General features: G+C 48.9%; 2 protein-coding genes across 3 annotated transcripts; both read right to left on the bottom strand.

Moving 5' to 3' along the window:
• Window positions 1-117: 117 nt before the first annotated feature.
• Window positions 118-15,263, bottom strand: LOC121062596 (E3 ubiquitin-protein ligase TRIM39-like). The gene is made up of 15 exons (XM_040542636.1): window positions 13,550-15,263; window positions 13,243-13,382; window positions 13,091-13,130; window positions 11,677-12,125; window positions 10,672-10,764; window positions 9,668-9,898; window positions 9,401-9,423; window positions 9,149-9,264; window positions 8,470-8,499; window positions 7,337-7,926; window positions 4,333-4,506; window positions 3,727-3,846; window positions 3,136-3,158; window positions 2,519-2,634; window positions 118-1,055 (listed from the first exon to the last, which is right to left on the bottom strand). Exons 4-15 carry the CDS (start codon window positions 12,094-12,096, stop codon window positions 535-537), a joined length of 2,457 nt encoding a protein of 818 aa, XP_040398570.1. The 5' UTR covers window positions 12,097-12,125; window positions 13,091-13,130; window positions 13,243-13,382; window positions 13,550-15,263; the 3' UTR covers window positions 118-534.
• A 157-nt stretch (window positions 15,264-15,420) lies between these two features.
• On the bottom strand, window positions 15,421-23,187 carry LOC121062624 (E3 ubiquitin-protein ligase TRIM39-like). Of its 2 annotated transcripts, XM_040542764.1 has the most exons (9): window positions 23,101-23,187; window positions 22,275-22,418; window positions 21,215-21,633; window positions 19,539-19,634; window positions 18,502-18,732; window positions 17,786-17,808; window positions 17,317-17,432; window positions 16,393-16,425; window positions 15,421-16,051 (listed from the first exon to the last, which is right to left on the bottom strand). In XM_040542764.1, the coding sequence occupies exons 1-9, from the start codon at window positions 23,111-23,113 to the stop codon at window positions 15,540-15,542; spliced, it is 1,587 nt and encodes a 528-aa protein (XP_040398698.1). In that variant the 5' UTR covers window positions 23,114-23,187; the 3' UTR covers window positions 15,421-15,539. The 2 variants fall into 2 exon arrangements, with proteins under 2 accessions (XP_040398698.1, XP_040398699.1); XM_040542765.1 differs by lacking the exons at window positions 22,275-22,418; window positions 23,101-23,187 and adding an exon at window positions 21,889-22,176.
• Between the last annotated feature and the right edge of the window lie 673 nt (window positions 23,188-23,860).

Raw genomic sequence — 23,860 nt, 5'->3', positions numbered from 1 at the left:
CATCCATGATTTAAAAAACAGGCAGATAAACGCAAAGAGAAAGCCAAGAAATTAAAAAGCTCTTGAGATTTGAAATGAGGCCTCAAGGTTTTATACAATACTCCCAAGTGAACGACATCTCTTGAATTTTTTATTTAAAAAAAAAAAAAGCAAAGTTTGGACCACTTGATTTGAATATGACTGTCTCAGATAGGGACAACTATATTTGATCAAGGAAACCTGATATAAACTTGATATAAATGTGATATAAACCCTGGGAAATTTTGCCTTTCAGACACCGTGGGTTTTTCCCATTTGCCCACCATTTTCCACTTCCACACCCCAGGTCCCCTCTGCAGCACTTTTCCCTTTTTTTTTTTTTTTTTGCCCCACTTTCCTCACTGATATCAACCCCCTAGTCTCATGGGGATGAAGGACGTTTAAAAGCTAAAGTCCCCTCATTTCTTCTGTTCCCTATGGCCCCAAGGGTAGCACGGGAGGCAAGCGGTTGTCCAACGAGGCAATGGAAGGTGGAGGGATGCTGATGTTTGTGTCTCAGGGACACAGCCTGAGCTGAGACCTGGCCCCCACCACCCAGAGCCATGGGCGGACCCTCTCCCCAGTGAATGAAGCTCGGGAAAAAATGAATATAAGCCCCCCTTCGTCAGCGTCGAAAAATGCCACTGTCCCTCCAGCGTAGTCCAGGTGGACGCTGACCCTCCTGGGCAACATCCGCAGGGGTAGGAGGGTTACCTTGTGGGTGGTTAGTGCCCGGACCTGTCCCCCCCACTTCTCCACTCCCCAAATCCCCCCTTTGGGACAGAGGCTGAGTTGTCCCTTCCGAGCGATGGACTCTTTGGCCACCCCAATGGCCCAGTCCCCTTCATCCCCCACCTCCACCTCCCAGCAGTGCCGGCCGGTGGCAAAGCTCTGGTAGCCCAACACGAAGGGCCAGTAGTCGAATCTTTTGGGGTTATCGGGCAGGTCCTGCCGTGCTTCCCCACGTCTTACGCTCTTTCGGTCCTCAGAGAGGATGAGGTCGGGGTGAGCCGTGTCAGGGTCCAGGGTGATGCTGGCTGTGGGGTGGGGGACAAGGTGTGTGAGGAGCAGGGTTGAGGCCTTGAGGATATGGGGGGCTACAAAAAAAACATGGACACACTGGAGATAGTCAACAAAGGGCTATGAAGGGGATGAAGGAACCAGAGCATCTCTGCTATGAGGAGAGGCTGAAAGCTGGGCCTGCTCAGCCTGGAGAAGAGGAGGCCCATCAAGGCCTATCAATCCCACAAGGGAGGTGCAGAGAGAACAGGGCCATACTCTTCTCAGTGGTGCCCAGTGCCAGGACAAGAAGCAATAGGCACAAACTGGAACACAAGAGTTTCCATCTGAACATCAGGAAGTGCTTCTTTCCTGCACAGGTGACCAAGCACTGGCACAGGTTGTGCAGAGAGTTGTGGAGCCTCCAACCTTGGAGATCTTCAGAAGATAGCTGGGAAAGGTCCTAGGAAACTTGCTCTAGGTGGCCCTGCTTGAGTAGGGTGGTAGGACCAAATGGACCCAGAGGTGCCTTCCAACCTCAACCACTCTGTGAGGGGACCAGCAGGACCCAGGCTGGCATCAGAAGGGCAAAAAGGTCCTGAAGCAGAAGGTGCAAGAAGCATGGAGGCCCCTCTCACATGCAGGTGCTGTACATCAAGCAGAAAGACTGTTTTGAAGCCCCAAACCACCAAGAAGACAAGGTGCACAGTGGGTGTAGTAACAGCAACAGGCTCATGCAGATATTTTTGCTGACTTTCTGCTGCTTTGGCCAGAAAGAAATGCTGAGGGGAGAAAAAATCAAGGAAAACAAAACAAGATAGCAAAGTCTTGAGTACTTCATCTAGAGTGAGCGTCAACTGTAGGACAAGGCCAGACTGGTTCAGCTAACCCTGTGGTTTAAAAAAAGAGCTAAAATCTGAAGACAGGGCTGATGAATGAGGTCAACCCACTTGCCATATTTGTTTCAGGGAAATGGTTAGGTATCAAGGCAAGGGCTCTGCCCTGGGGCAGGCTTCCTCGAGTGTTACACCGAGATTCTGGCTGCAGGGTTAAGAAAACTAGTTTGGTTGCCCTGATTTTTTGTATTCTTCCTTCAGCATCTATTTTTGGCCAATTTGGACATGGTTTATGGGTCTAGGCACACCTTTGTCTAACAGGTACGGCTGCTTTAGTTTCTCATGCTCAGCAAAAGGCAATTTGGGGATAGGCGAGGCTGGAGGGGAACAGAGACAGAGAGCAGCCCATCCATGAACATTTTTCAGGAACTGCAACAAAACATATGTAATTAAGAGTGTGGCAAATGAGGCATTAAGTCATGTGGGTCTCAATTTGTTATTTCTTTTGCCCGGGAATAGGTTTTGCTCTTCCATCTCAGGTTCTCTGCAGTATTTATGTTCCCAAAGAGCAACCATAATGAGCTACAGGCAGGTCAGCTCTTCCAGCTCTCACCAAAATACAACCAGTCTATTATTTTTTTCCCTCCTAAAACCCTTCTCAGTACCTTGAAGCTTCTTCAGGGTTTCCTTCAGAGCGCTATTCCTCCATGAGAAATGACAGAATCTCTCTTCTGGCTCTGGCGAAACATTCACTGGCAACTGGAAAGTCACTTTCCCACACCTGGAGAAAAAGCACCACCACGATTTCCAGAGTGGTTGTCATAGAGAATGTCATCATTTCAGGAAATCTGATGCCACCAGGAATGAGGTGATGGTGATGCTCATCCCCTTGACAACCCAAACCTCAAGAAAAGCAAAGGCTGAACTTCCTTGCTTGGATTAATTAATTCATTACTTTTTGATAGAGAAAGGCGCTGCTTGGACAGACTAAGCAAGAGAAAAGAGTCAAGCTATTGCAGTGAATTAAAACTATCCTTTGCCATATGGAGGTTTAATTTTGAGACTAAAGCTCCTTTGATCATTTTAACTCCAAAATGGTCAAGAAAGGATCCATTGGGAAGAGCAGATACAAACACATAGCAGTGGTCCCCAAAATACCCTTCCAGACTCTTGCAATTTCCCTGAAGCAGAAGAGTATCCAGCAGCCAGTGGTGAGTTTTCTCCTCTATGGTCATTGCTTGTTGAAAAAGTCAAGAAACAGCTTTTCAGAGAGTCCACCTACCTGGTCACAAGGCTTTTCACGTCCTAGGGACAGAAGAGAGAAAGAAGAAAGGAAACTCAGGTCGCCGTGTGAGCCATTTTCTACGTAAATCACAGAATTAGTGAATTGTCCACCTGAGGATGGACCTCTTGGGTCTCTGCCCCAAGCCGCTGCATGGAGGAAGGTCAGCCAGCTCAGCTTGCTCAGGGATGTGTCCAAGGAATTTCTGGCTGTTCAAGGATGGCGATGCCCCCATGAAGAAGGACTCTGTCCCAGGGAGGCACCTCTCTTACAAGGAAGAATTGTGTCCTTAGATTTCACCAAAATTTCTCTTGCTGCAATGTGTACTGATCAATTGCCTCTCATCCTACACTGGACACCTTGGAGAAGAGGCTGGTTTACTCCATAATGCCACTAAGCCATTGCAGATCAGTGGGGCCCCGGGGAGAATTAACAGACATTAACAGCCCTGAGCAACCCCCCCCCCGGGACCCTCTGCCCATTGCCCATGCCAGCAGCTATTTGGGGTCACATTCCTAAAGATGGGGTCCCCTTCCTAAAGATTTTCCCTTGAAAAAATTTCCCTTCCCTCAGCCGGAGGAACTCACTCACCGATTGCTGGCTCTTCTTATCCTGTGCTTTTGTCAGGCTGTCCAGCTGGGAAATCTCCTCCGAGAGCTTGGTGGTGGCTTTTGCTTGCCTCTTCTCAATCTCATTTTTCAGGTCTTCCAGCTGTGAAAGCAAGAAGAGCTCATGTCCTCCTGGGAACCTGCAGCATACCCGAAATCCAAGCACGGTTTGCCAGAGCTGAGCTTCTCTCCTTCCCTTTTAAGATGCAAACAAAGGAGCAGTGGGACAGGAAATACCACGAGGAACTCATGGAGAGTCATTTGCCACAGGAGGAGCTCACCATTCAACCTGAATCCCTACCAACTTTTTGCTGAATTCCTGGAGAAATCGGGGAGGTGGAATCAAACTCGATGCTTAAAAAGAAAAAAAGAAAAAAAAAAAAAAGGCAACACCGATTTGGGCAGAAAGATGCTCCCTGCTGATAAAAGCCACAATCAGCTTTGCATGAATTTGGGCAGAAGGCTGTGATGGTCCTAGGCTTAACAACACAGCAGTGGTGCAAAGGAGCCAAAAATGATCTAAAGAAATGACCCTAAAGATGATATCTTACTGCCCAGGGACTGACAGGTCAGGGAGGCTGACACCTACCAGATCCTCCAGTTTTCTGCACTCCAGGGTAGCTCTCCTTCCTCGGAGACCTTCTCTCGCTTCCTTCAGAAAACCTAATATCTGTCTGAATTTCTTCTGAAGCAAACTAAAAAAACCTGTTGTTTTTATCCCTTTGATGGGGCTGGATCTTTCTCTTCCTGTTCTTCCCCAGTCCTGGGCTTACGAGTGTGTTGAGCCTGCAAGTCTGCTCTTCGCGCCATGTCTCCTGGGCAGGAGGTGGTGACACCCTTGGTCAGACGTGCTGGGCGCGCTGGGTTTCTTCCTTGTCAATCTTCCAGCTTCTTATCCTGGGGAGATGTTGAGGGCTTTTGCCTCGTTGCTTTTGTCATCTTCCTTTTAGGAGAAAACCATCAGCCTTCCATGGAAAAAGGGCTGGAGGCAGAAGACATTCAGGCTGCCAGGGAGTGAGGAACTTTTGAGGCTTGGTGGGGGTGTGGATGGGGAAAACATAAGAAAAACAGGAGGGAGATGTTCAGCCAAAACCTTGGAAGAGGGATTGTAACTGCATGCATGCAAAGGAGCACGAGTCGGGGTCCTCGGGACCCCTACCATGCCTTTTGCATCCCATCATTAAGCCATAATATGCCCTCCAAGAAGCACTGCCCTGGCTCTTAGCTCACAGAGAAATATTTCCTAGCAACCTCTAACCCACTGGCTTTGTGTTAAGCTCCATGGCTAAATGCTTATGTTTTTATTATTATTATTATTTGCATCATTTGGCCAGGTTTGGAGAGGCGAGTCCCATTTCCAGTAAATTAGTCCCATCAGGAAGAGCCCCAGGGGAGTCGCTTGCTCCGGGAGCAGAAGGACTGGAAGCAAAACCCCTACAAGCACTTCCCAGGGAAGTGTGGCCTGGGGTGAGCAGGTTGGGATACTGCTGCCTTCCCTGCCAGTCATGGGAGGTGGGTGCAGAGGGGTGAATAGGGGCATTTAATGAGTCATCTCTGCCTGAGCTGGGCTGCTTTGCTCTTTGGAGGAGAACAGCTCCTCAGCATCAGCAGAGCCTGGGGCACAGCTCCTTTCATCTCCAAATGAGGTGCCTACGGTTGGGCAAACAGGGTGCACCCTAAAAAGGGTCTGCTTCTCCCTGCTGATTATGGAGCCTGGAAAACCAGCTGGGGTGGAAACCATCCGCATTGCAAATTTCTGCAGCAGAGTGACACCCTGGAAGGGGATTGGAGCTGGGAGAGGGCTGGATGGAGATCAGAGGCACCGAGGGATTCTGTGGCCCTAAAGTCAGAAGAAAATCGGTCTCTACCTCCCAAGTCTTACTGGAACTTGGTGTTTTGTCTCATGTTTCTCAGCAGCTGCTGCTTCTTAGAGGAGCTTGATGGGACCGCAGCACCCCAGGGACCGACAGCAACCCACAAGCACGTCCTTGCAGAGCAGACCGAGATCTTTTCCCCTTCTTTACCCAAATTTCTCCTCCGGTCCTTGCTGCAATGACAGCAAAGACATTTCATAGTCCCCTCTGCCTTTCCTAGCCAGACTTGGTTTGGTTTCAGGATTCAGAGACAACACACAGGGTGATAAAGATGACAAATGGCTTCAGACCCCTCCCTGGCAGAGATAAGGGAAAGGGAATGACATGGGACAAAGAGCAAAAACCTTCAAGGCCATTTGAACTAAAGTCTTTTCCCACAGCACTAATTGTACCAACATTCTCCCTGCTTTTTTATTTTTATTTTTGTTAAACCTCATGCTTAAGCTCCTGCACAGACTTCAGGTCATTTCTAGCTTTGCAGAAAGCAGATTTTCCATCCTGCAGTGAAATTCTCTGTGTTTCCCAACTGATGGGACCAGGTGATGCACAAAACTGAGGGACGTGGATGGAGGAAAGATATCATAGCACAGCAAATATCACTATCAAGACACCACCAGCCCTCGGCGGTACCTGTGGGTATGGTGAGATGGGGCTTTGTCACGGTGAGCCCACTCATATCTCATCTGTTATTCTGAGCCTGATGTCGTCTGCTCCCTCCCACTCTCTCTTTTGGTTCCTCTTCTTGGTTCTATAATCAATAACCTGTTTTTATTTCAGAGATGCTGCTTCCTCTTTTGGGTTTCCTTAGAAAAACATCAGTTTTTGAGGGAATCCATGTAGGTGAGCTAGAGAAAAATGTAAGCACTTGTATTTTGCCTGTCCACTCTGGCTGCTTTTTATAGTTGAGGAACATCTAACTGGCACAGCTGCAGGAGCCTCCAGTAAGAATTATCCCATCTTCTTCCTCCTCAACAGCCAACAGGAAGAAATGGGCTTTTCTTGGGAGTTATCCAGCAAGGTGACGTGTAATGGTGTGGAAAAGTGCCTTTGAGGTGGGTTTGTTTCCCTTCACTGCCTGCAGAGGGGGCTCGAGTGACTGGAGAAGGTGGAAAGGTAAGCAAGGTGTCCCCAGCCTGTGCTACTTTTAATTTTTTTGACTGAAGACAAATCCAGAAAAATACATCCATAGAGAGGCAGAAAATGGAGACTGCAACACAACTTCTTTTTTTTTTTTTAATTCAAAATAAATATCAGAGATCTAGACAGAGATAGAGACCAGCTCCCCAAACCAAACCAGGCATTGCTATTTGCGATGAAAGATCACCTCATTTTGCAGAACAGACTCTGGATCTGCCTCACAATTGATGTCAGAAAGAAAACATTCTGGAAAGAGATATAGATTTATATATAGGAGGATTCAGTTAAAGGCAGAATAAATAAGACCACACGTTTGAAAGCCCTGGGTGTTCTCCAGTCTCGATCAACCCCTTTGTTCCCTTCATCCCTCACACTGGTTGATCCTTCCTCCTCGCTGCTGTCTAATGGTGTCCCCATCTCCCCACCCTCATCTAGAGGTGCCATCCCAAAGCTCTTGATGGAGAGGGACACAGGGGACAGAGCAGCAAGCCCCCTTGGCACGATGCCCCAAGCAACCACAGCAAACAGCTGGCATCACACAGGAGATGTCCCTTTCGTTAAGGATTGATGGACATCTCAAGGACAAATCCGGAGGGGAGACCTGAACCCAACCCAATCCAGAGGGGACATCAGCTGCCCAGTCATGGACTGCTCCTCTGAGGATGAGTTTTGGGCAATTTCTTGCAAGCGGGCCCCCATCCCCATCTTGAACCAAGGGAGGACCCTCTCCCCATTGAATGAAGCCCTGCTATAAACCAAGATGGGAGCATCGTCATCCGAGCTGAAAAATGCCACCCGACCCCCTTCGTAGTCCAAGGAGACCCATATCCTCCTGGGAAGCTGGTTCAGGCGCACGTTGGCACGGGGGGATGTAAGGGAGTGATAAGCCTCCAGTGCCCAGATACCCTCCTTGGGGGTGAGGCTCATGGGTCCCTTCCTCTTCGCTGTCTCTCGGGCCACCCCTAGAGCCCAGACACCCCCCTGTCCCACCTCTACCTCCCAAAAATGCCTCCCCGAGGTGAAGCCCTGGCAGCCCAGCACGCAAGGCTCAAAGTCGAATCTCTCCGGGTTGTCTGGAAGGTCCTGCGGCACCAGTTGACCCCTGACTTGTTTTTGGTCCTCAGAGAGATGGAGGTTGGGGTGAGCCGTGGCTGGGTCCAGGGTCACGTTGGCTGCAGGAGAAGAGAGAATGAGAGTAATGGAGGTAGGACTTGGCCTTGGGAGAGGCTCGAGATGTTTCTCGTCCTCCCGATCTGATCTGAGGAGACCTGGGACTGATCCTGCTCTCCTTCCTCCCCAAGTTCTGGGTATTTTAAGAGAAGTGTGAGCAGGTTTGGGGCCGGTGCCAGACTTGGGATCCCCCAGCAGAGATGCCCCTGGATGGAAGGAGCAGGGGAAGAGGACAAGCTGCAGGGCAGCACAGGGTGGGAGGGCAGAGGCATGGGGAGAGGATGGCTAGAAATTCACTGGGGGAGAAGGGGAAGCACAAATGCTCTTAGGTGTTCCCTCCGCCTGGCCCCCAGAGGGGTGTTTGGCTTTATAGGACCACATCTCAGCCCCTGGGTGCACCAGGAGCATCACAGCATCAGGCTGCCACCCCTCTTCCCTTTATTCCCCTTTTTCTCCCTGTGGGATCGCATTGTTTTTCCCATTGGAATCTCTTCCACAAGCCAAAAACCACTCTCCCACCCCCCTACCAGCCATTATCGACTTACTTGGCTCTTGCAATTTAAACATCAGGCTATCTAAAAAGGAGAGAGATTTCACAGCATCAGGGTTATGTACCAGGCAAATTGGCTGCAGAGTAGCTTTATTGTTCAGGCTGGGGAGCAAAACAGCCAAAGGGGAGGCAAAACAGTCAAAGAGGAGGCTTGGAAAGGGAAATATTGAGGATGTAAGGGCTTAGCTATGTAAAATCTCTGGGTTCACTTGCTCGGGTGATGCTGTAAGATCCACACAACTCTCCCAAAGCTGGGGGAGATGAATCTCCTAGCAAGGCTAAACTCATCTCCAAGGGGCACTAGGAGAGCAATTTCTCCCCTTGTTGTAGCATCCCTCCCTGGCTTCGTAGCCACGTGAAGTTTCCCAGCAGTTTGGAGGTAATGGGAACAACTGCACCATCATCCCCATTTGAATTTGCTTTTTACATGGGACTTGGGAAAGGAACCTCCTTTGAGCATGGCTTTTTTTTTTTTTGCACATCTCTGCTTCCCCACCAATTCATCTTTACCCCAGGAAAAACTGCCAATGTCCTTCTCTGGTTAAGTTTCAGCTGCGTTTATTTACAGCAGTTCCTAGGTGGGTTTTGCATTAGCAGCCAGCACACAAGAACCCAATTTCTCACAGATATCAGGAGCAGGAAGCAACGTGCCCTCTCCTGACCCTTCTTGGTACCTTGGCATTTCCTCAGCGTGCATCTCACGAGGACATTTTTCTGAAGAAAGTCCTCAAGTCTTCTTTCCAGACTGGGGGAAATCTCCACTGGAGGGTTGAACTTCATCACCTCACAGCTGCAAAGAGGGCAAAAGAGTGGAGATGTGGAGGAACCCTCGCTGATAGGGTGAAACCTTGACCTCAGGATTTGCCCTGGTGGCTTCCAAACCTCTCCAAACATCAGAGTGAAGGGAAAATGAGGAGCCGTGTTACCTTTTCAAGAGCCTTCTGATGTCCTAAAGGTGGGAAGAGAGAGGAAAGACAGTCATGGAAGAGGAACACCAAAGGCTGCTGCTTCTGACAAAGGTTATATTTTTTTATATTCAATGCAGTGGCAAAGAATGACCCTGCCCATGTGATGATCCCACCTGTGGTCAAGAGACACCAGGGAGCTCACATTGAGCTGAATTTGGGCTCCCAGGTCTTAGGGTTTGCTCTCTCCCTCCACTTCCCACCTGCTCTGATGCCTTGGGCTCTCACCAGCAGGAATTTGCTTGCCGGCTGCTGGAATTTCCCCTCCATCTCCCAGATCAGGGTGTCGAGGTGGGCCATCTCCTCTGAGACCTTCACCACTGCTTCCTCCCGGACCCTGGAGATGGCCCGGTCCAGATCTGCCAGCTGGGTCAGGAGGAGGCGCTCTTGGTCTTTCAAAAACTGGTGCAACTGCTCGAATTCACACACTATCTTCTTCCCTTCGTTTTTGGTTTTCTCCTGCCAGGACAAGAGAGAGAAAACCAAAGGGATAAGAGGGGCAGGAGACCTCCCCATGCAGCAGATGTGCCCACCACAATCTTTACAGCTGGCCAAACCTTCCCTTGTGGATTTTTTTTGAGTGTAGTTTCTCTCGATGGGATATTTCTGGGGTGGACTGGGTTTGTCTTTATGCAGGCTGCAACAACCCCATCCCATTGTGGAAGGAAAACAGCTGGAATCGCAGTTGCCTTGGGTGTGAGATGTGTAGGAAAGAGGGGGGGGCTCCCAAAAAAAAACTCACCACACCCAAGTAGAACAGATTATTGCTTCAAGGCCATGGGGCTGGTGTCAGGATCCCATGCCCTGGGCAATATTCAGATAATGCAAGGTTGAAATTAACACCAAAGAAAAGCCAAAACCATCTGGCTGGGGATTTAGAGACCAGGGATAATTTGGGAGGCTCAGCCTGGAAGCAAAACCAAAGGAGGGAATTGGAAATGAGCTCTGTAAGAAGGAGATTTACAGAATTTAGGAGGAAAAACTCCCAGCCAATGCATCTGTAGGCTCTCTCCTCTCCTGGAGCTCTGTGCCTCCTTGCAGGGGAGCTGCAATGCTATCTCCCCCGCGCAGCCTGTTGCAAAACGCCAGAGATAAACCCAGGCTCGGCTGCCTCGCAGCTCCAACAGCAAACCACTCCGCAAGCCAAGGATGCAAGATCCAGCCTCAAAACACACCAGCAAAAACAGGGTTGGGTGGAGAAGGAAAAGAAACCCTCCTCCAGGGCAACCTACCAAGTACAAGTTTTTCCTTGCTCTGGATTTTCTGCTTTCCAGGTATTTTTCTCTCTCTTCCTTTAAAAGCTGGAGGCGAGCCTGGATTTCTTCCTGTGACAGAATAAAAAATGTAAATGGAAGAGATGGGAAAAATATTTTTTTTCCACTTAAACACTTTCTCCCCCTTGCATCAGATGGGGGAGGCTTTGAACAGGCGCAGAGCTGGGGGATGAGAAAGGTTCGTGAGCAAGCTGTGCTGTTCTGGAATTATTTGCAAAGTAAATGCAACCTGCAAACACCAACCTTGCTGCAAGCACAGTGAAAAAAAATCTTCAAGGGAGCATAACACCAGCAGAAATCAACAGCTGATGGGAGGCGTGCAAGAGCAAGATAACCACATAGTGAGATTTTGCTCAAAAACACTCCCAGCTTCCTGTAAATGGTGGCTCTGGGATGCCTGTCTCTGTATTTAATAGCCCTTAGTGGACTGGTTTAATGTTTGGTGTACAAGGAAACGAGAAAAAGTGTGGATCTGGAGGAAAAGAGAAAAGGAGCAGAGAGAAGGGGAAGAGGCAGCAGAAAATTATTTATCTGTATGGGAAATTAAAGACACGAGGAAGAGGGGAACAAAAAAGCAGAATTGCCTTGAATAACTGATTCAATCATGGGGAGAAAAAAATGAAGAATTCCTGAGCATTTTCCCTTATTCTGGATATTACTCATAGTTGGTATTCAGCACCTCTGACTCAACAGCAACGTAGCTTTTTTTTCTTTCTCCACAGCTGTAGGTGAAGGTCAATAAATTAAAGGAGGGATGGGGTGGGAAATCCCCATGGGAACACTGCAAAGAACCAAAGGTCCCGGCAATAAAATGTAAACAGGAAGCCTGTGGGTGACACCCAAAGATCCCCGTTGGCATCTGCACCACGGGGGTGGGTGGATGCATGCAACGGGCTGTGTTTTGCCCTTACCAAGGGATTTTTGGTGTGCTGGGAAAGCTGCGAGCACATCCCAGTGCTTTACCTTGTACTCTTGGGCAGCCTCTTCGGCGGGGAGCACGGTGTGGAGGCGGTGAGCTTGGGACCGGTCGCATACCGTGCAGATGGGCTGCTGGTCCTCCTTGCAGAAGAGTTTCAGAGCCTCCTGGTGCTGCTGGCACCAACCCTCGTGCCCCGCTGCTCCTCTGCCTGCCTGCAGGCTCAGCTGCTGGGCGATTTCGGCGATCTTGGCCAGCTCCCTGCTGGGACGGAAACTTTTGTGCGAAGCCGTCTGCCTGCACTGGGGGCAGGAGAAGTTGGCCTCCAGCCCTTCCCAGCAGCGGGTGATGCATTCCCGGCAGAAGTTGTGGCCACAGGGGATGGAGACGGGCTCCTGGAAATAGCCCAGGCAGATGGAACAGGAGGCTTCACCTTGCAGGCTCTCTGAGGGGCTCTGCGAAGCCATGGCTCTGCCTCCGGGAGAGGATCACCGCTCTGCAGGAAGAAGAGGGGCCCCTTCCTTCTTCTGCCAGGGGAGTTTTATCAGGGAAATCCGTCCCCAACCCCAAACACCACCAAACAGACCTCGAGGCTCGAAGGAGGCTGGAGAGGACAAGTGCATGCCGGGCTTCCTCCTCGCCTCCCTGCGGTTTTGGCTCAATGCCTTCCTCAGCCAGATGAGGCTCGGCAGAGAGGAGGCTGGAGGGCAGGGCACTGGGATGGGCTGGAGAAGTGGTTGAAAGCTCCTAAAACTTTGGGGTCTCAGGGGTGAGCATGAGTTAAAGACGGGATCATGCAGCAAAGGTCTTAAACACACAGGGGGCTGCGTTAGCAAAGTGGTGGGGAGATGGGAGGCTTTGATCCACTCCATCAGCACATCTGAAGCTCCTCGTGGGGGACTGGGACCAGGCTGTGGCTCCCCAGTAAGGAGCAGACAGGGATTGGCCACCAAAGTGGATGGGAATGAAGCCCAGGATAGATGGGGAGAAAATTCATGTTTATCACCTCCCATTGCAGCAGGGTATGGAGGGTAAGGATGGTGATTTCTGCCCCCTTCCGGTTAAGTTAACCAACCTCCAAAGAAAACCAAAGAGAAATACGAAACAGAAAATGAAAGCACACAGGCCACAAATGCCTCGAAATTGCCTGTTAGCTTTTAATTCCCCATCAGTACAAGTTTACAGGAAGCCAGTCATGTAATGATTAAACAATCAAATACTATTTTTTTCCTGTGCCTTAGGGAAGAAGGTTGAGGTGAGTGCAGCCATCCACCAGGAACCGTGGGTGGATTTTCTCCCCCTTGAAAGAAGCTGGCAGACAACTAAATATTTTTCAGTTGCTCACAGCATCAAAAAAACCCTCATCCTCCCTTCCTGATAGTCCAGGGTGATTAATATCTGCTGAGGGACCTCGCGTAGACTCAGGGGTGTGATATTAGAATACCAAAGCATAGCACTGACCTCCATCTTCATTGTCTGTAAGAGCATCTCTCTCTCCCACCTGGAGGAACAGAGGAGATATATTTACTTCTTGTTGTACATGGATATTCCACATTGTAGACTTGGTAGAGCACAATAAAGTCAGCAAAATAGACAACGTGATCACACATCACCTTTGTAGACGTTCTTTGATTTGCTTCATCCAGTGTTTGGATCACATAGGGAGCCACCAGCACTGGCCACAGACTTGTTCTGGGATGATGCTTGGTTTTGGTAGAAGGATCACCTACCTGCTCAAGTTGTTTTTGATATCCTAGAAGAGAGAAAAGAAGAGGCTTAGTGTCCTGGAATTCCTCCTCTTGGACTACAGAGGGCCCCACTCTAATGATGTCCTGTTTCTAGTAAGTTAGATATGAAACCAAGAGCTGGAGAACCAGCTGGTTCTCAGCTGGTGCCTTCCCAGTAATTTGGGGGTCTCACCTTCAGGATTCCACATCCTGGCTGCTGGCATTTCCTCTCCATCTCCTCAATCAACCTGTCCACTCTCGACAGCTCCTCTGAAAGCCTGGTGAGGGTTTCTTTCCCCGATTTCTGTATTTCCATGTGCAGATTTTCCAGCTGAGAGAGCAAGCAGACCTCCTTCTCATCCTAGAACTTGTGCATCTGAGCACATTTGCTGAGAACCTTCTGCTTTTCATCTTCCATCCTCTTCTGCCAGGGAAAAGCCAAAACATGTAAAGAACAACAAATAGAGAGAGGCACAGGACAGGAGCATTGGGAGTCAATGGTGGTTCATGCATCCAGGTGGACTTGGGGAAGACACAGAGCTGATGCCCTTTCCCTGCATCCCTTGAGCATCGCCCACCCATGGGAGAGAGGAGGAGGAGGCATTCCTCCTCTCCTGCCCCATCTCCTGCCAAGGAGAAGCTGTGGATGCCCCTTCTCTGGAGGTGTTCAAGGCCAGGTTGGATGGGGCCTTGGCCAACCTGATCTAGTGGGTTGGGACCAGGTGATTTTTAAGGTCCCTTCCAACCCGAGCCATTCTATGATTCTTCTAAGCCACTGGCTGAACTGAGATCCAGCCCTTCTCTAGCATGGTTTAAGGCAGAATATTTCCAGAATATTGCTGGAAAGTAGCATCTATTCTTTATGGAGCCACCTGGGGAGGAAGAGAATAGGAGACGCACATCCCATTTTTACCCTTCTCTAAAAGGTGCTGCCATTCTCAGTCTCCAAAGCCTGTCCTTCAAATCACTGCAGGTCTGGTGACACAAGAGCAGCTTGAGCAGTTTTACAGCCTGCTGGAGCACCTAAGGGAGGTTGTGGTACAGCTGGGATGGGAGACAACCATGGACTGAAAGGGCTTCTGGTATATTGGGAGTGACAATACCAGACCAGGCAATTGTAAGGACCTCAGCACCACACCTGTATCTCTGTAGAGGTGTTGGGAAGGACTTGGAGATCTCTTGGGTGACCCTAAAGGTTCAAGCACACAGCTTCCTGCCCATCCACTGGGTACCAGAAGCAATTTCTGCCTTTGGGGTGAGGTGGGACTTCAGACTAACACCCTTCAGAGATGCTATGCACCAAAGATGCTTGCACGTCCCTGGAGATGGCTCGTGAGATGACCAAGACCTTGCAAGGTCCCAGCAGCTTTCTCTGGTTCATAGAGGGCAGCAAAGCCACCAGGGTTTGCTGAGCTGAGGGGTGGCACAGCACCATTTTCTCGATTCTTCTCTGACAAGCAAGAAAAAAGCACTTGAAATATAGAAAGACATCAAAATAAAGTTTTTTTTTTTGTACACTGTTGACATTTAGAGAGGACTGCCTAATAAACCCCTTGACCCAAATGTCTCTAGATAAATTCCAGAAAGGCAGTGTTGGAACTCTTCCTGTTCATCTTCACACCTCCAACCTCCGATTTCTCCCACCCCACCACTTGGATAACCCCAGCTGAAACTGATGGGGTTCAGCTCCAAAGCCTCAAATTATCAATGTTCTTGCCAATGCATTGGTGATTTTAGCTAGTGGAAAGTAGCAGTTAAGACACTTAACTCAAGGGAATCCTCTTTCTTTCTAGCAACTAAAGCGGGAACCAGAGGCAGCTTCTTCAGCCCTGCAGGAATTTCACAGAAGAGATCAAGGTTCATCAATGAAACCCGCATGCCCGGGGCTGTTGCAAAGATTATAGGCTTCATTTTGCTGCTCCTCCCAGGGTGATATTCCCTAGTAAAATCTCAGAGAGTACCCAGATATTAAAAAAAAATCCAGAGATCTGCCCAGTGTGATCCTTTCTCAACCTGCCGCTCTTGAAATCCCCAGGAATGTGAGATTCAAGGTGGACACTGGGACTTGTTCCCTTCACTTTATTCTCTACCAGCCACAGAGCTCTGAAATACAGTGTGGTTTCCCAGACCAAAGCAAAGCCTTCTCCAAAGCACGACATTTCCATCTTGCTGTCCATGCTGTCTCAGGGAGCCAGCTGGATCCTGGACTCCCAAACCCAGAAGAAAGGCAGGATTTTCTCTCCGTTGAAAGAAGTCGGCGTAAAAGCAAAAGCCAAGGTCTCGTTATCAGTGTCGAAGAAAGCCACATGTCCCTTGTCGTAATCCAGAGAGACCCGGATAGTCCTTGGCCTCCCATTCAGAGGCTGAACGGTTTCAAAGGAGGTGAAGGCTTGAAACCTGTCCCCACAGATGCCAACAGCCCAAATTCCCTGGGAAGGGTCAAGGCTGATCCAACCCTTTCTCCAAGCCGAGTGTCTGGCCACCCCCACAGCCCAAAATCCCCTATTCCCCAGCTGCACTTCCCAGTAGTGCCTCCCCGCTGTGAAGCCTTCGTGGCCCAGCACCGAGCAGTAGGTGTCAAATCTCTGTGGGTTGTCAGGCAAATTCTGGGGTGTTTCGTCCCATCTCACACTCCTCCGGTCCTCAGAGAGGACAAGGTGGGGGTTTGCTGTGTCTGGATCCAGAGTCACGTTTGCTGTATGAATGGGAATCATGAGGGAAGAAAAACAGTATGTCAGAAGGAAAGATGATGGCCATTTCTCTCTATCTATGCCCCTTTGTTTTTATTTTATTTTATATTATTTTTTCCAGGGCTGGAGTCTTGCCCTGACTGAAGCTGTTGGGTAAAGGCTTTCTGCATGATGTATGCCCTGCAGATCTATTTAAAGGCTCCAATTATTTGTTTATAATTCTGACCCAAAGGGAATAGAAATCATCTTGCCAACCCACCAGAAAAGTGTGATTTCCCAGCCTTTATCACCTTTTCCCACTTGGGTCCCTTTCACCCCAGTACACTCCCAGTCTCCCAACACTTACCCCATTGCACATCCAGTTCAACCGGGAGACTCTCTAAAAGGAGAGAGGCAGAGAGAAGTGCTGTTATTTTTTTTCCCCTTTATAGAGGCGAGAGAATGTATTGGAGATAGGTAAATTTGTGGAGGTGTAATTTTTCCCTTGCAAAACAAGTCAAATCTCCAGGTGAGCAAGTTCAGCAGGTGAAATGCAAAGAGCTTTTCCTCTCACACTACTTTGATTGTAGAGACTGAAAGCATAAATACTCAAGAAAATAGATTCACTTCTGATTATCGATCGCAATGGACTTAGTGGTACCAATGGTACAATTAATTGCACCATTAATTGCTGGAAACATATAATCAGAAGAAGCTTTTATTTTCATGCATATCGCTGCTTTTGCACTCCTCCATGCTCAGCCAGTCTTGGAGACAGCAAGCTAGGCAGGTGGGCCTTCAATCCCAATATAATTGTGTTTATGAGGATATTTCTTAAATTCAGAGTCAATTTGCATCAATTCCTACTTGGATATCAGAGTGGGAGGGAATGGAACAGAGTTATCTGGACACGGAGAATTGTCTCAAAGGCTTATTTAAGACCACCAATCATTTGCAATATGTTGACCTTTTCGTGCCGACTCCCTCACGGATGGCTAGACGTTACCTACAGACTGCTTGGTTTGATTAGGACCAGAATCAAGAATGTGATTCATTTCCTTTGTGTAGCCAAAGGGAGGGGCTTGCTTAGTCCTTTGCATTACTCTGCATTTCAGACATATTTGCAAATATGTCTGGGAAAACAGTCACCCTCCCTCTTCCATCTTCAACCCCAGATAGGAGGGTTATTGAGTAATTCATCGCTAGCATTCCTTAGCTGGGCTTGATGCTGGTAATTGGCTAGCATCCACTTCTATCCAGCTGGGTCTAGATTTTTTCCCTTCCTTTGTACCTTTGAATTTCCTCAGGGCTTCCTTCAGAATGATGTTTTTCTGAGATAAATCCTTGAGGCTTCTTTCCACTCGGGGAAACTTCTCCGTCAGATGCTGGAAAGCCCTTGCGTCACACCTGGAAGGAGAGGACTTTTGTATTCCTTCCTTGCCAAATAAGCTATGCAAAAACCCCACTTAGAGAAGCTCCTGGGTGAGCATCTTTTTCCCCCAAAAGTCATGTTGAATCGGGTCAGCTATTTCTTGGTATATCTCTGGCAGCATCAATCCCAGTGTCCCCGTGGAGGAAACAGGAATTCACTTGCTCTGGACCTCCTCAATGGGAAATGATGAATTCTTACAGAGGAGATGCTGGGGATGCAATCTTGCCCCAAGTTCATCTCCTCCCTAGCTCCTTCCTCACCCTGAGCACTGGGGACCCCTCCTGCTCCTCACTTTGTGACACTGTGCTGGGGACAGAGAGCCACATACCTGGTCAAGGCACTCCCGGCATCCTAAAGGAGAGAGAAGATGGGAATTAAACTTTGAGTGATCTTCAGGCCTCTTTATATCTCTTATCTCCCCCAGGTGTTGGTTGCAAGCATGCTTTGCTTGCTCTGGATTTTCTTGTGCCAGCAAAGTGCAAGATCAGGGGCCTCTTGTACTCATACAGTGTGAATGTGCCCCATTTGGTCCCTTCAACCAAAGGCTAGAAAAAAAGCACTTAAATACAGCTGTATGTGGGGAGAGGGGGGATTATATCCACTTCCAAACACCGCATTGCTTGTGTCCTGGCATTGCCCGACGTGATGCCTCCGGAAGTGAAAGTTATGCTTGGCAGTTTAGACCTGGGCTTTAGCCAGGATTTATTTATTTCTTTCTTATTATATTTATTTATTATATAAATATAATAAATATTTATATTTATTATTTGTTGTTATCCCTCTGCAAGGGCGTGCATCAATCTCCCTGGCTTTGCCTGGGGCTGGGAGGGGAAGAAGTTGGTGGACATTTCCAGGATGCTGAGATATTAATTCTGGGGTCCTCCTCCTGGGTCGGAGGTGATGATAGCACAGCTCACACACCATGTAATACAGCTGAAACAAGCATCCAAACTACTCAAAATGTCAAGGCAAAGAGAATGTGAGGGGAAAACAAGTGTTGCAAACACCAGCCCCCATGTTTTCTGCCTGGCTCCTCGCTCTCACCTGCAAGGATTTATTCTCCGGCTGGGGGTTCATCCCTTCCAGCTCCTGGATGAGGTTGCCCAGGTGGGAGATCTCGGCAGAGATCCTCCTGTCATTCTCACTCTGGGTCTGCACTATCTCCTTCTCTGTGTCCTCCAGCCACATCAGGAGGAGCCGCTCCTGCTCGTCCTGGAACTGGTGCAGCTGCTTGAACACCGACACGATTTTCCACCTCTCGGCTCTCGCCTGCTGCTGCAAGGCACAGATTGAAAGGGATGAGAACAGAAGACATCCAAGACCTAGAAAACCTGGTTAAATAAAACAGGAGCAAGGACTCATCATTGGCCATGAGGTTAATCTGAGTCCACAGCACACAGCTCTGGGTCTCCTTCAAGCTTTATGCAATGCCCCGTGGAGTCATAAAGCACTTGTGTCCCTTTGGGTTGTTTTTATTTCTCGGCCGTTTTCATTTCTCAGCTGGAGAAACACGAGGGCAGTGTTGCGCCATGTTTTTCCTGCAGCCTGGACATCAGGCTTTGCATTCAGGCACCTGGGAGTGTTTGACGGGGCAAACCCTGTCCAGGTACCTGGGCACCCTAAGCCCAAGGTCACCATCCTCACCAGGACCCTGCTGTCACTGCTGGGTCCTGGGTTAAAAATGAGCAGCCCCATGGATCTTGTGCATCTATGGGGCTGGGGTGGTTGATGCACCATCTCTCTGTAGCATCATCCCAATATTTCGGCTTGAAAATCCACCCAGAGAGACTCGCACACTCATCCGTCCTCCGTCTGCCTCTGAGAAGCAGCTCAGCTAAGCTGCAAGTGCCTCCCGTTAACAATTAGGAAACCCCCTTGCTCCCCACCTACGTTTTGTGGCTGCTGATTTCCCCTTGAGAAACAGCCGTGGTTCACCCACGGGTGCCTCGCTGAGATGGAGTGAGGGCTGGAGGTGTTTTCCTCCTCCTCACCTCCGTGCTGCAAATTTATTTGCCCATCCAACACCCTGGGCCAGACCCTCAGAAGCCACCTCTATGCATGCAGTGGTGGTGAGGACCTACCAGATGTTTCTGGCTTCTCTTCTCCCCTGTCACTTTTAATCCTTGGAGTCTCTCTCTCTCATCCTTGAGGCTCTTCAGTTTGCTTTGGATATGTTCCTGGGCATTAAAAAAAAAATAAAAAAAATCATAACAATCTGCAAGTTGGTGGGGAGAGGGATGCATGGCTCCAGTACTGCTCTAGCTAATCCCTGATGTATTTGTGCACGAGGCCATCAGAAGCTGGAAATATTTATATATTCTTTGCTCTTTTACCCCTCCTCACCCCTAGACCTTTTCTACAAAGCACCTTGTGAACGAATAAAGGCAATATTTAAATTTGCATCTTCATTTACACCCCAATTCTTATCCTTGCCAGTTCCATCTCCCAGGATATTTATGGCCTGCTATTTTCTGCATTCCCTGCAATCAGTTCTGCCTCAGTTGGTCATTTTATCCCCTGAAGCTCATGACATGCATTTTTCCCCTAACCAGGTCCCTTGAGTTGCCGCCTCACCACCGTAACTTCCCATAATCTGCAGAATCAGTGTTCCTGCCCAAACTTGTCACCTTCAGCTGCTTCTGCAGTCTGAGAAATAATGGAACATGAATACTGAGTGATGGATAATGTCCCTGGCGTTTGTTTGTAAGAGGAGATGTGAGTGAACCTTAGAAATTCCTATTTTTTAAATTGCACACTTAAAAGACTCTCCAATGCCAAATGCCAGTGGATGGCTGCAGTGCACACAACCCAGTAATTTTTTTACATCAGCATATTTTCCCCTTCCTGCCCCTCACTTCTTCTTTTTCCCAGCCCTGTTTTGTGCTCACAGTGTGACTAACGCCACCTTTCACCTCCCCATTCCCAGTCATTTCCTCTGTTGAGCGCAGGACGAAATGTCACGGAGCTTCCTCCACTCAGGCAGGGACTTCTCCTCCTCCTCACCCTCTCCTCCCTGCAGAGAGCTGCAAAGCCTCCCGGTACCATTGTGGTTATCCTGAGACAGTTGCTCAGAAACAAATTCCTTCTCCTTTTGGGTTAACGGGTTGATTTGCAGCGGAAAGGACAACTCATCTGGTATTTCCAAGGTGATTCTTGCACAAAAACTGAACAGAGCATGCAAAAGTGAGGTCCAGCTCCGGTAATTTGAGTATTTTGGGTATGAGCTACCAGCCTAAGCTTCCTTTGTTGTCCCTCCAGAGGGTGAGAGTAAATAAATTGGTGGCTTTCTGTAAAGGGGTGCAAGCTGGGAAGCTTAAGGTGAAATCTCCCTTTTGGAGGTCTGGGTGAAAATCAGGCTTCACCCAACCCTTGCTGCCTGGGAGCAGATTTTGGAGGATCAGACCCAGCACCCCCCCACCTCCACTCCCTCCTGAGTGTCCCCAAACCATGTTGTGCCCATCACCATGCATCTGGGCACCTGTGGGGTGGGGTGGTTGAGTTAGGTGAAGGCTGGAGCTTTTTGGGATGGGCTCTTGGGATGCAAAGAGAACCCAGTGCAACTGGATGGTCCACCAGCTCTACCCCACTTTATCCCAAATCTTGATACAGGACATCCTTGGGAAATCCTATATGGGCATCCTTCACCATATCCTTGAGAAGGTGGGGAAGCCCCCAGGGAGTGGTCCTCGATCTTTGACGGACCAAAAGAAAAAAAGAGGGGAAAAACAAGAGGAGCAAAGCATTGGAGATTTCTTACTTTGCACTCCTGGGCAGCTTCTTCAATGGGGGCCACGGTGTGAGCGCGGTGAGCCTGGGACCGGTCGCAGACCACGCAGATGGCCGTCTGGTCCTCCTGGCAGAAGAGCTTGAGCGGCTCTTGGTGCTTTGGGCACACGCCGCCCACTCGGGCCGCGTCCCCGACCCTCGAGATCAGCTTCTTGGCGATCTCTGCCAGGTTCCTCAGTTCCCGGTTTGGCCGAAATTTTCTCTTCTGGGCGATTCCACGGCACTGAGGGCAGGCGAACCTCCGGTCCGATTTGCCCGAGCATCGCGTGATGCAGTCGCGGCAGAAGCTGTGCCCGCAGTTGATGGACACGGGGTCGCTGAAATAATCCAGGCAGATGGAGCAAGATGCTTCTTTCTGCAGGCTCTCCAGCGGGTCGCACTCGGCCATGGCTGCTTGGAAGAAGAATGACACGGTTACTTTCGCTTCATTGAGTTTTTCTTTCAGCGGCGACCGGGAGTTTCCCTCTGGCTTTGCTTTCTGAAATGGGAGGTCTTGTTTGAAAAGTGCAGCGTAAAAGGAAGGAGGGGCGGGGGAAAGGGGAAATTCGAGCTGTTTTGCAACACCCTCTGAAACCTGAGTCACTCCAAAAAGGCTTTCAAGGTCAAAGCCTTGCTGCTGCAGAGAGAGAAGTGCATCATCCTGACCTGTGGCCTCTGAGCCGTGAAATATTTGGGTGGGAGCACTCAGCAGCAAGAACAACTTGTGGGTGTCACCACTTTCCCCCAGCATCTCTGTCCAGCTATAATGCAAACCCGCAGACTGCAGGAAAATAAAAACACGCAAAACACACACAAAAACCCTTTCCTTTCTCTTTTTCCAAGGTCTTTTTCATACCAAGCTCCCTAATGCCAGAGCTTTGCATCCTCAGCCCTCATTTAGGAGCAGATTGCAGCCTAAAGGAGGGCAGGATGTGACCATGCAGACACCAGGACCAGGACCAGGAATAAACCCTGCCAAAGGGTTTCCAGCCAAGCCTTGGTGTAATTTTAAATTATAAAAACCTAAATCAGGTTAAAGCTTTGCGATATACTAGCGCGTTGCTGTGCATCTCTTATCTTGCTCGCGCCAAGGAGATGCTGGTCTGATGGCTCTGCTTTCTTCATGGCCGTCCCTGCAGCCTGTCTGCCTGAGGCTCCCCAGAAGTGATTCAACAGAGGAAATGAATCACACAGCATTATAAAAAAAAAAAATACCAAAAATGAGTAAATTGCTTGAGACGGCCTCGGTGAGATAAGTCACGGTGTGCTCGGGTCACCGCGGCCGTTTCCTGCCCAAGGTCGGGCACTGAGATCGGACCCATCCTGCGAAGGGTTCTGCTGAGATGCTTTTACAGACCCTTCCTCCAATGATGAGCAATTTTCCTCTTTGGGGAAATTTTTTTCCCCGTGTCAGGCTTGCAGAAAATGCCCCTGTGTCCGGGCATGGTGTTTGCATCCCTTTAGCAGCTAAAAGTCACGTTCATCCTCTACCCACCCATGAGCTGCTACCCATTGATGCACTGCTGAGACCTTCATCAATCCCAACCTTCATCATCCTCCCTGTTATGCCAACCTACAAACCCAACAGTCCCAACTGCAAAGCATGGACTAATACCAGATCTCAGGAAAGCCTTCCAGCTGGATGCTGGTTTTAATTCATCCTTTTTTTCCCCCTTTTTAGGATGGGCCAGCCTGGCTTCCTTCCCCAGCAGCTTCCCCACCGCCACGTCAGCCCCCCTGACTCATTACCAGTAACTCGAGGTGATTCAAAAACCTCTGCTTTAGCTGAGATGAAAATCTCCTTTTTTTTTTTTTTTTAATTATATTTTTTCCTCTGCTGTGGCCCTAATTTTGACCCCGCTACCACCGATGTGCTACCTGTGGTTATCATACGTGGTCCTGATCTGTACCTATGGATGAGTGAGCTGCAAAATCCCCCTTTTTGAAGAAGGCTAAAGGGAAAAAAAAAAAAAAAAAACACATTTTTTTTTTTCCAACTCTTGCAAATGTGGTAACATTCTGGCCTCGGTTCAAGGTCTTTGAAGTCTCTCTTGGCTGCTTTCTATCATTTACGTAGCTGCTGCAGCTCTTTCCTCAGGCACCGGCTTTGCACGCTGCCTTCCACATGTATGAGCTCTGCTGCCTCTAAACGAGAAAGATTTAAAAATATATGCTTATAAATAGAGATATAGATGTTTCCAAATCGCAGCAAGAAAGGCAGAGCAAAAAAATAAAAATAAATAAATAAAAAACCCTGAAATAGCATAGGGAAAAAAGGGCAGTGAGGGGGATTCTCTTTTTTCCTCTTTTTTTTTTTTTTTTTTCCCCTCTTCTCCTTTTTGCTTAGAAAAGGAAATAGGAGATGGGCTTTCGTGGGGCCCCATTTCCCTAGTAAATGGGCACTGGGGCTTGCAAAGTGTTTGGAAAGCTCGTAAAAAGGGGGAAAAAATAGGGGAGAAGGGTGGGATCTTTTCCTTCCAAAAAACTTAACCGTAATCCAGGATGTAAAGGGCACTGAGGAGGTTTACGGAAAGGTGAAGACGTTTTTAGTAAAAACTCGCTGAGCTGGGGCTTCTGTGGTGCTTTTTTGGTTGAATTCAGGTGAATTTGTGGAAAGTGGGAAAGGAAGGAAAACGGA

This window comes from Cygnus olor, chromosome 33 (genome assembly GCF_009769625.2).
Source record: "Cygnus olor isolate bCygOlo1 chromosome 33, bCygOlo1.pri.v2, whole genome shotgun sequence".
Lineage (NCBI taxonomy): Eukaryota > Metazoa > Chordata > Aves > Anseriformes > Anatidae > Cygnus > Cygnus olor.
The sequence above is the reverse complement of the archived record's forward strand: the minus strand, read 5'-3'. Positions and strand labels throughout refer to the sequence as shown.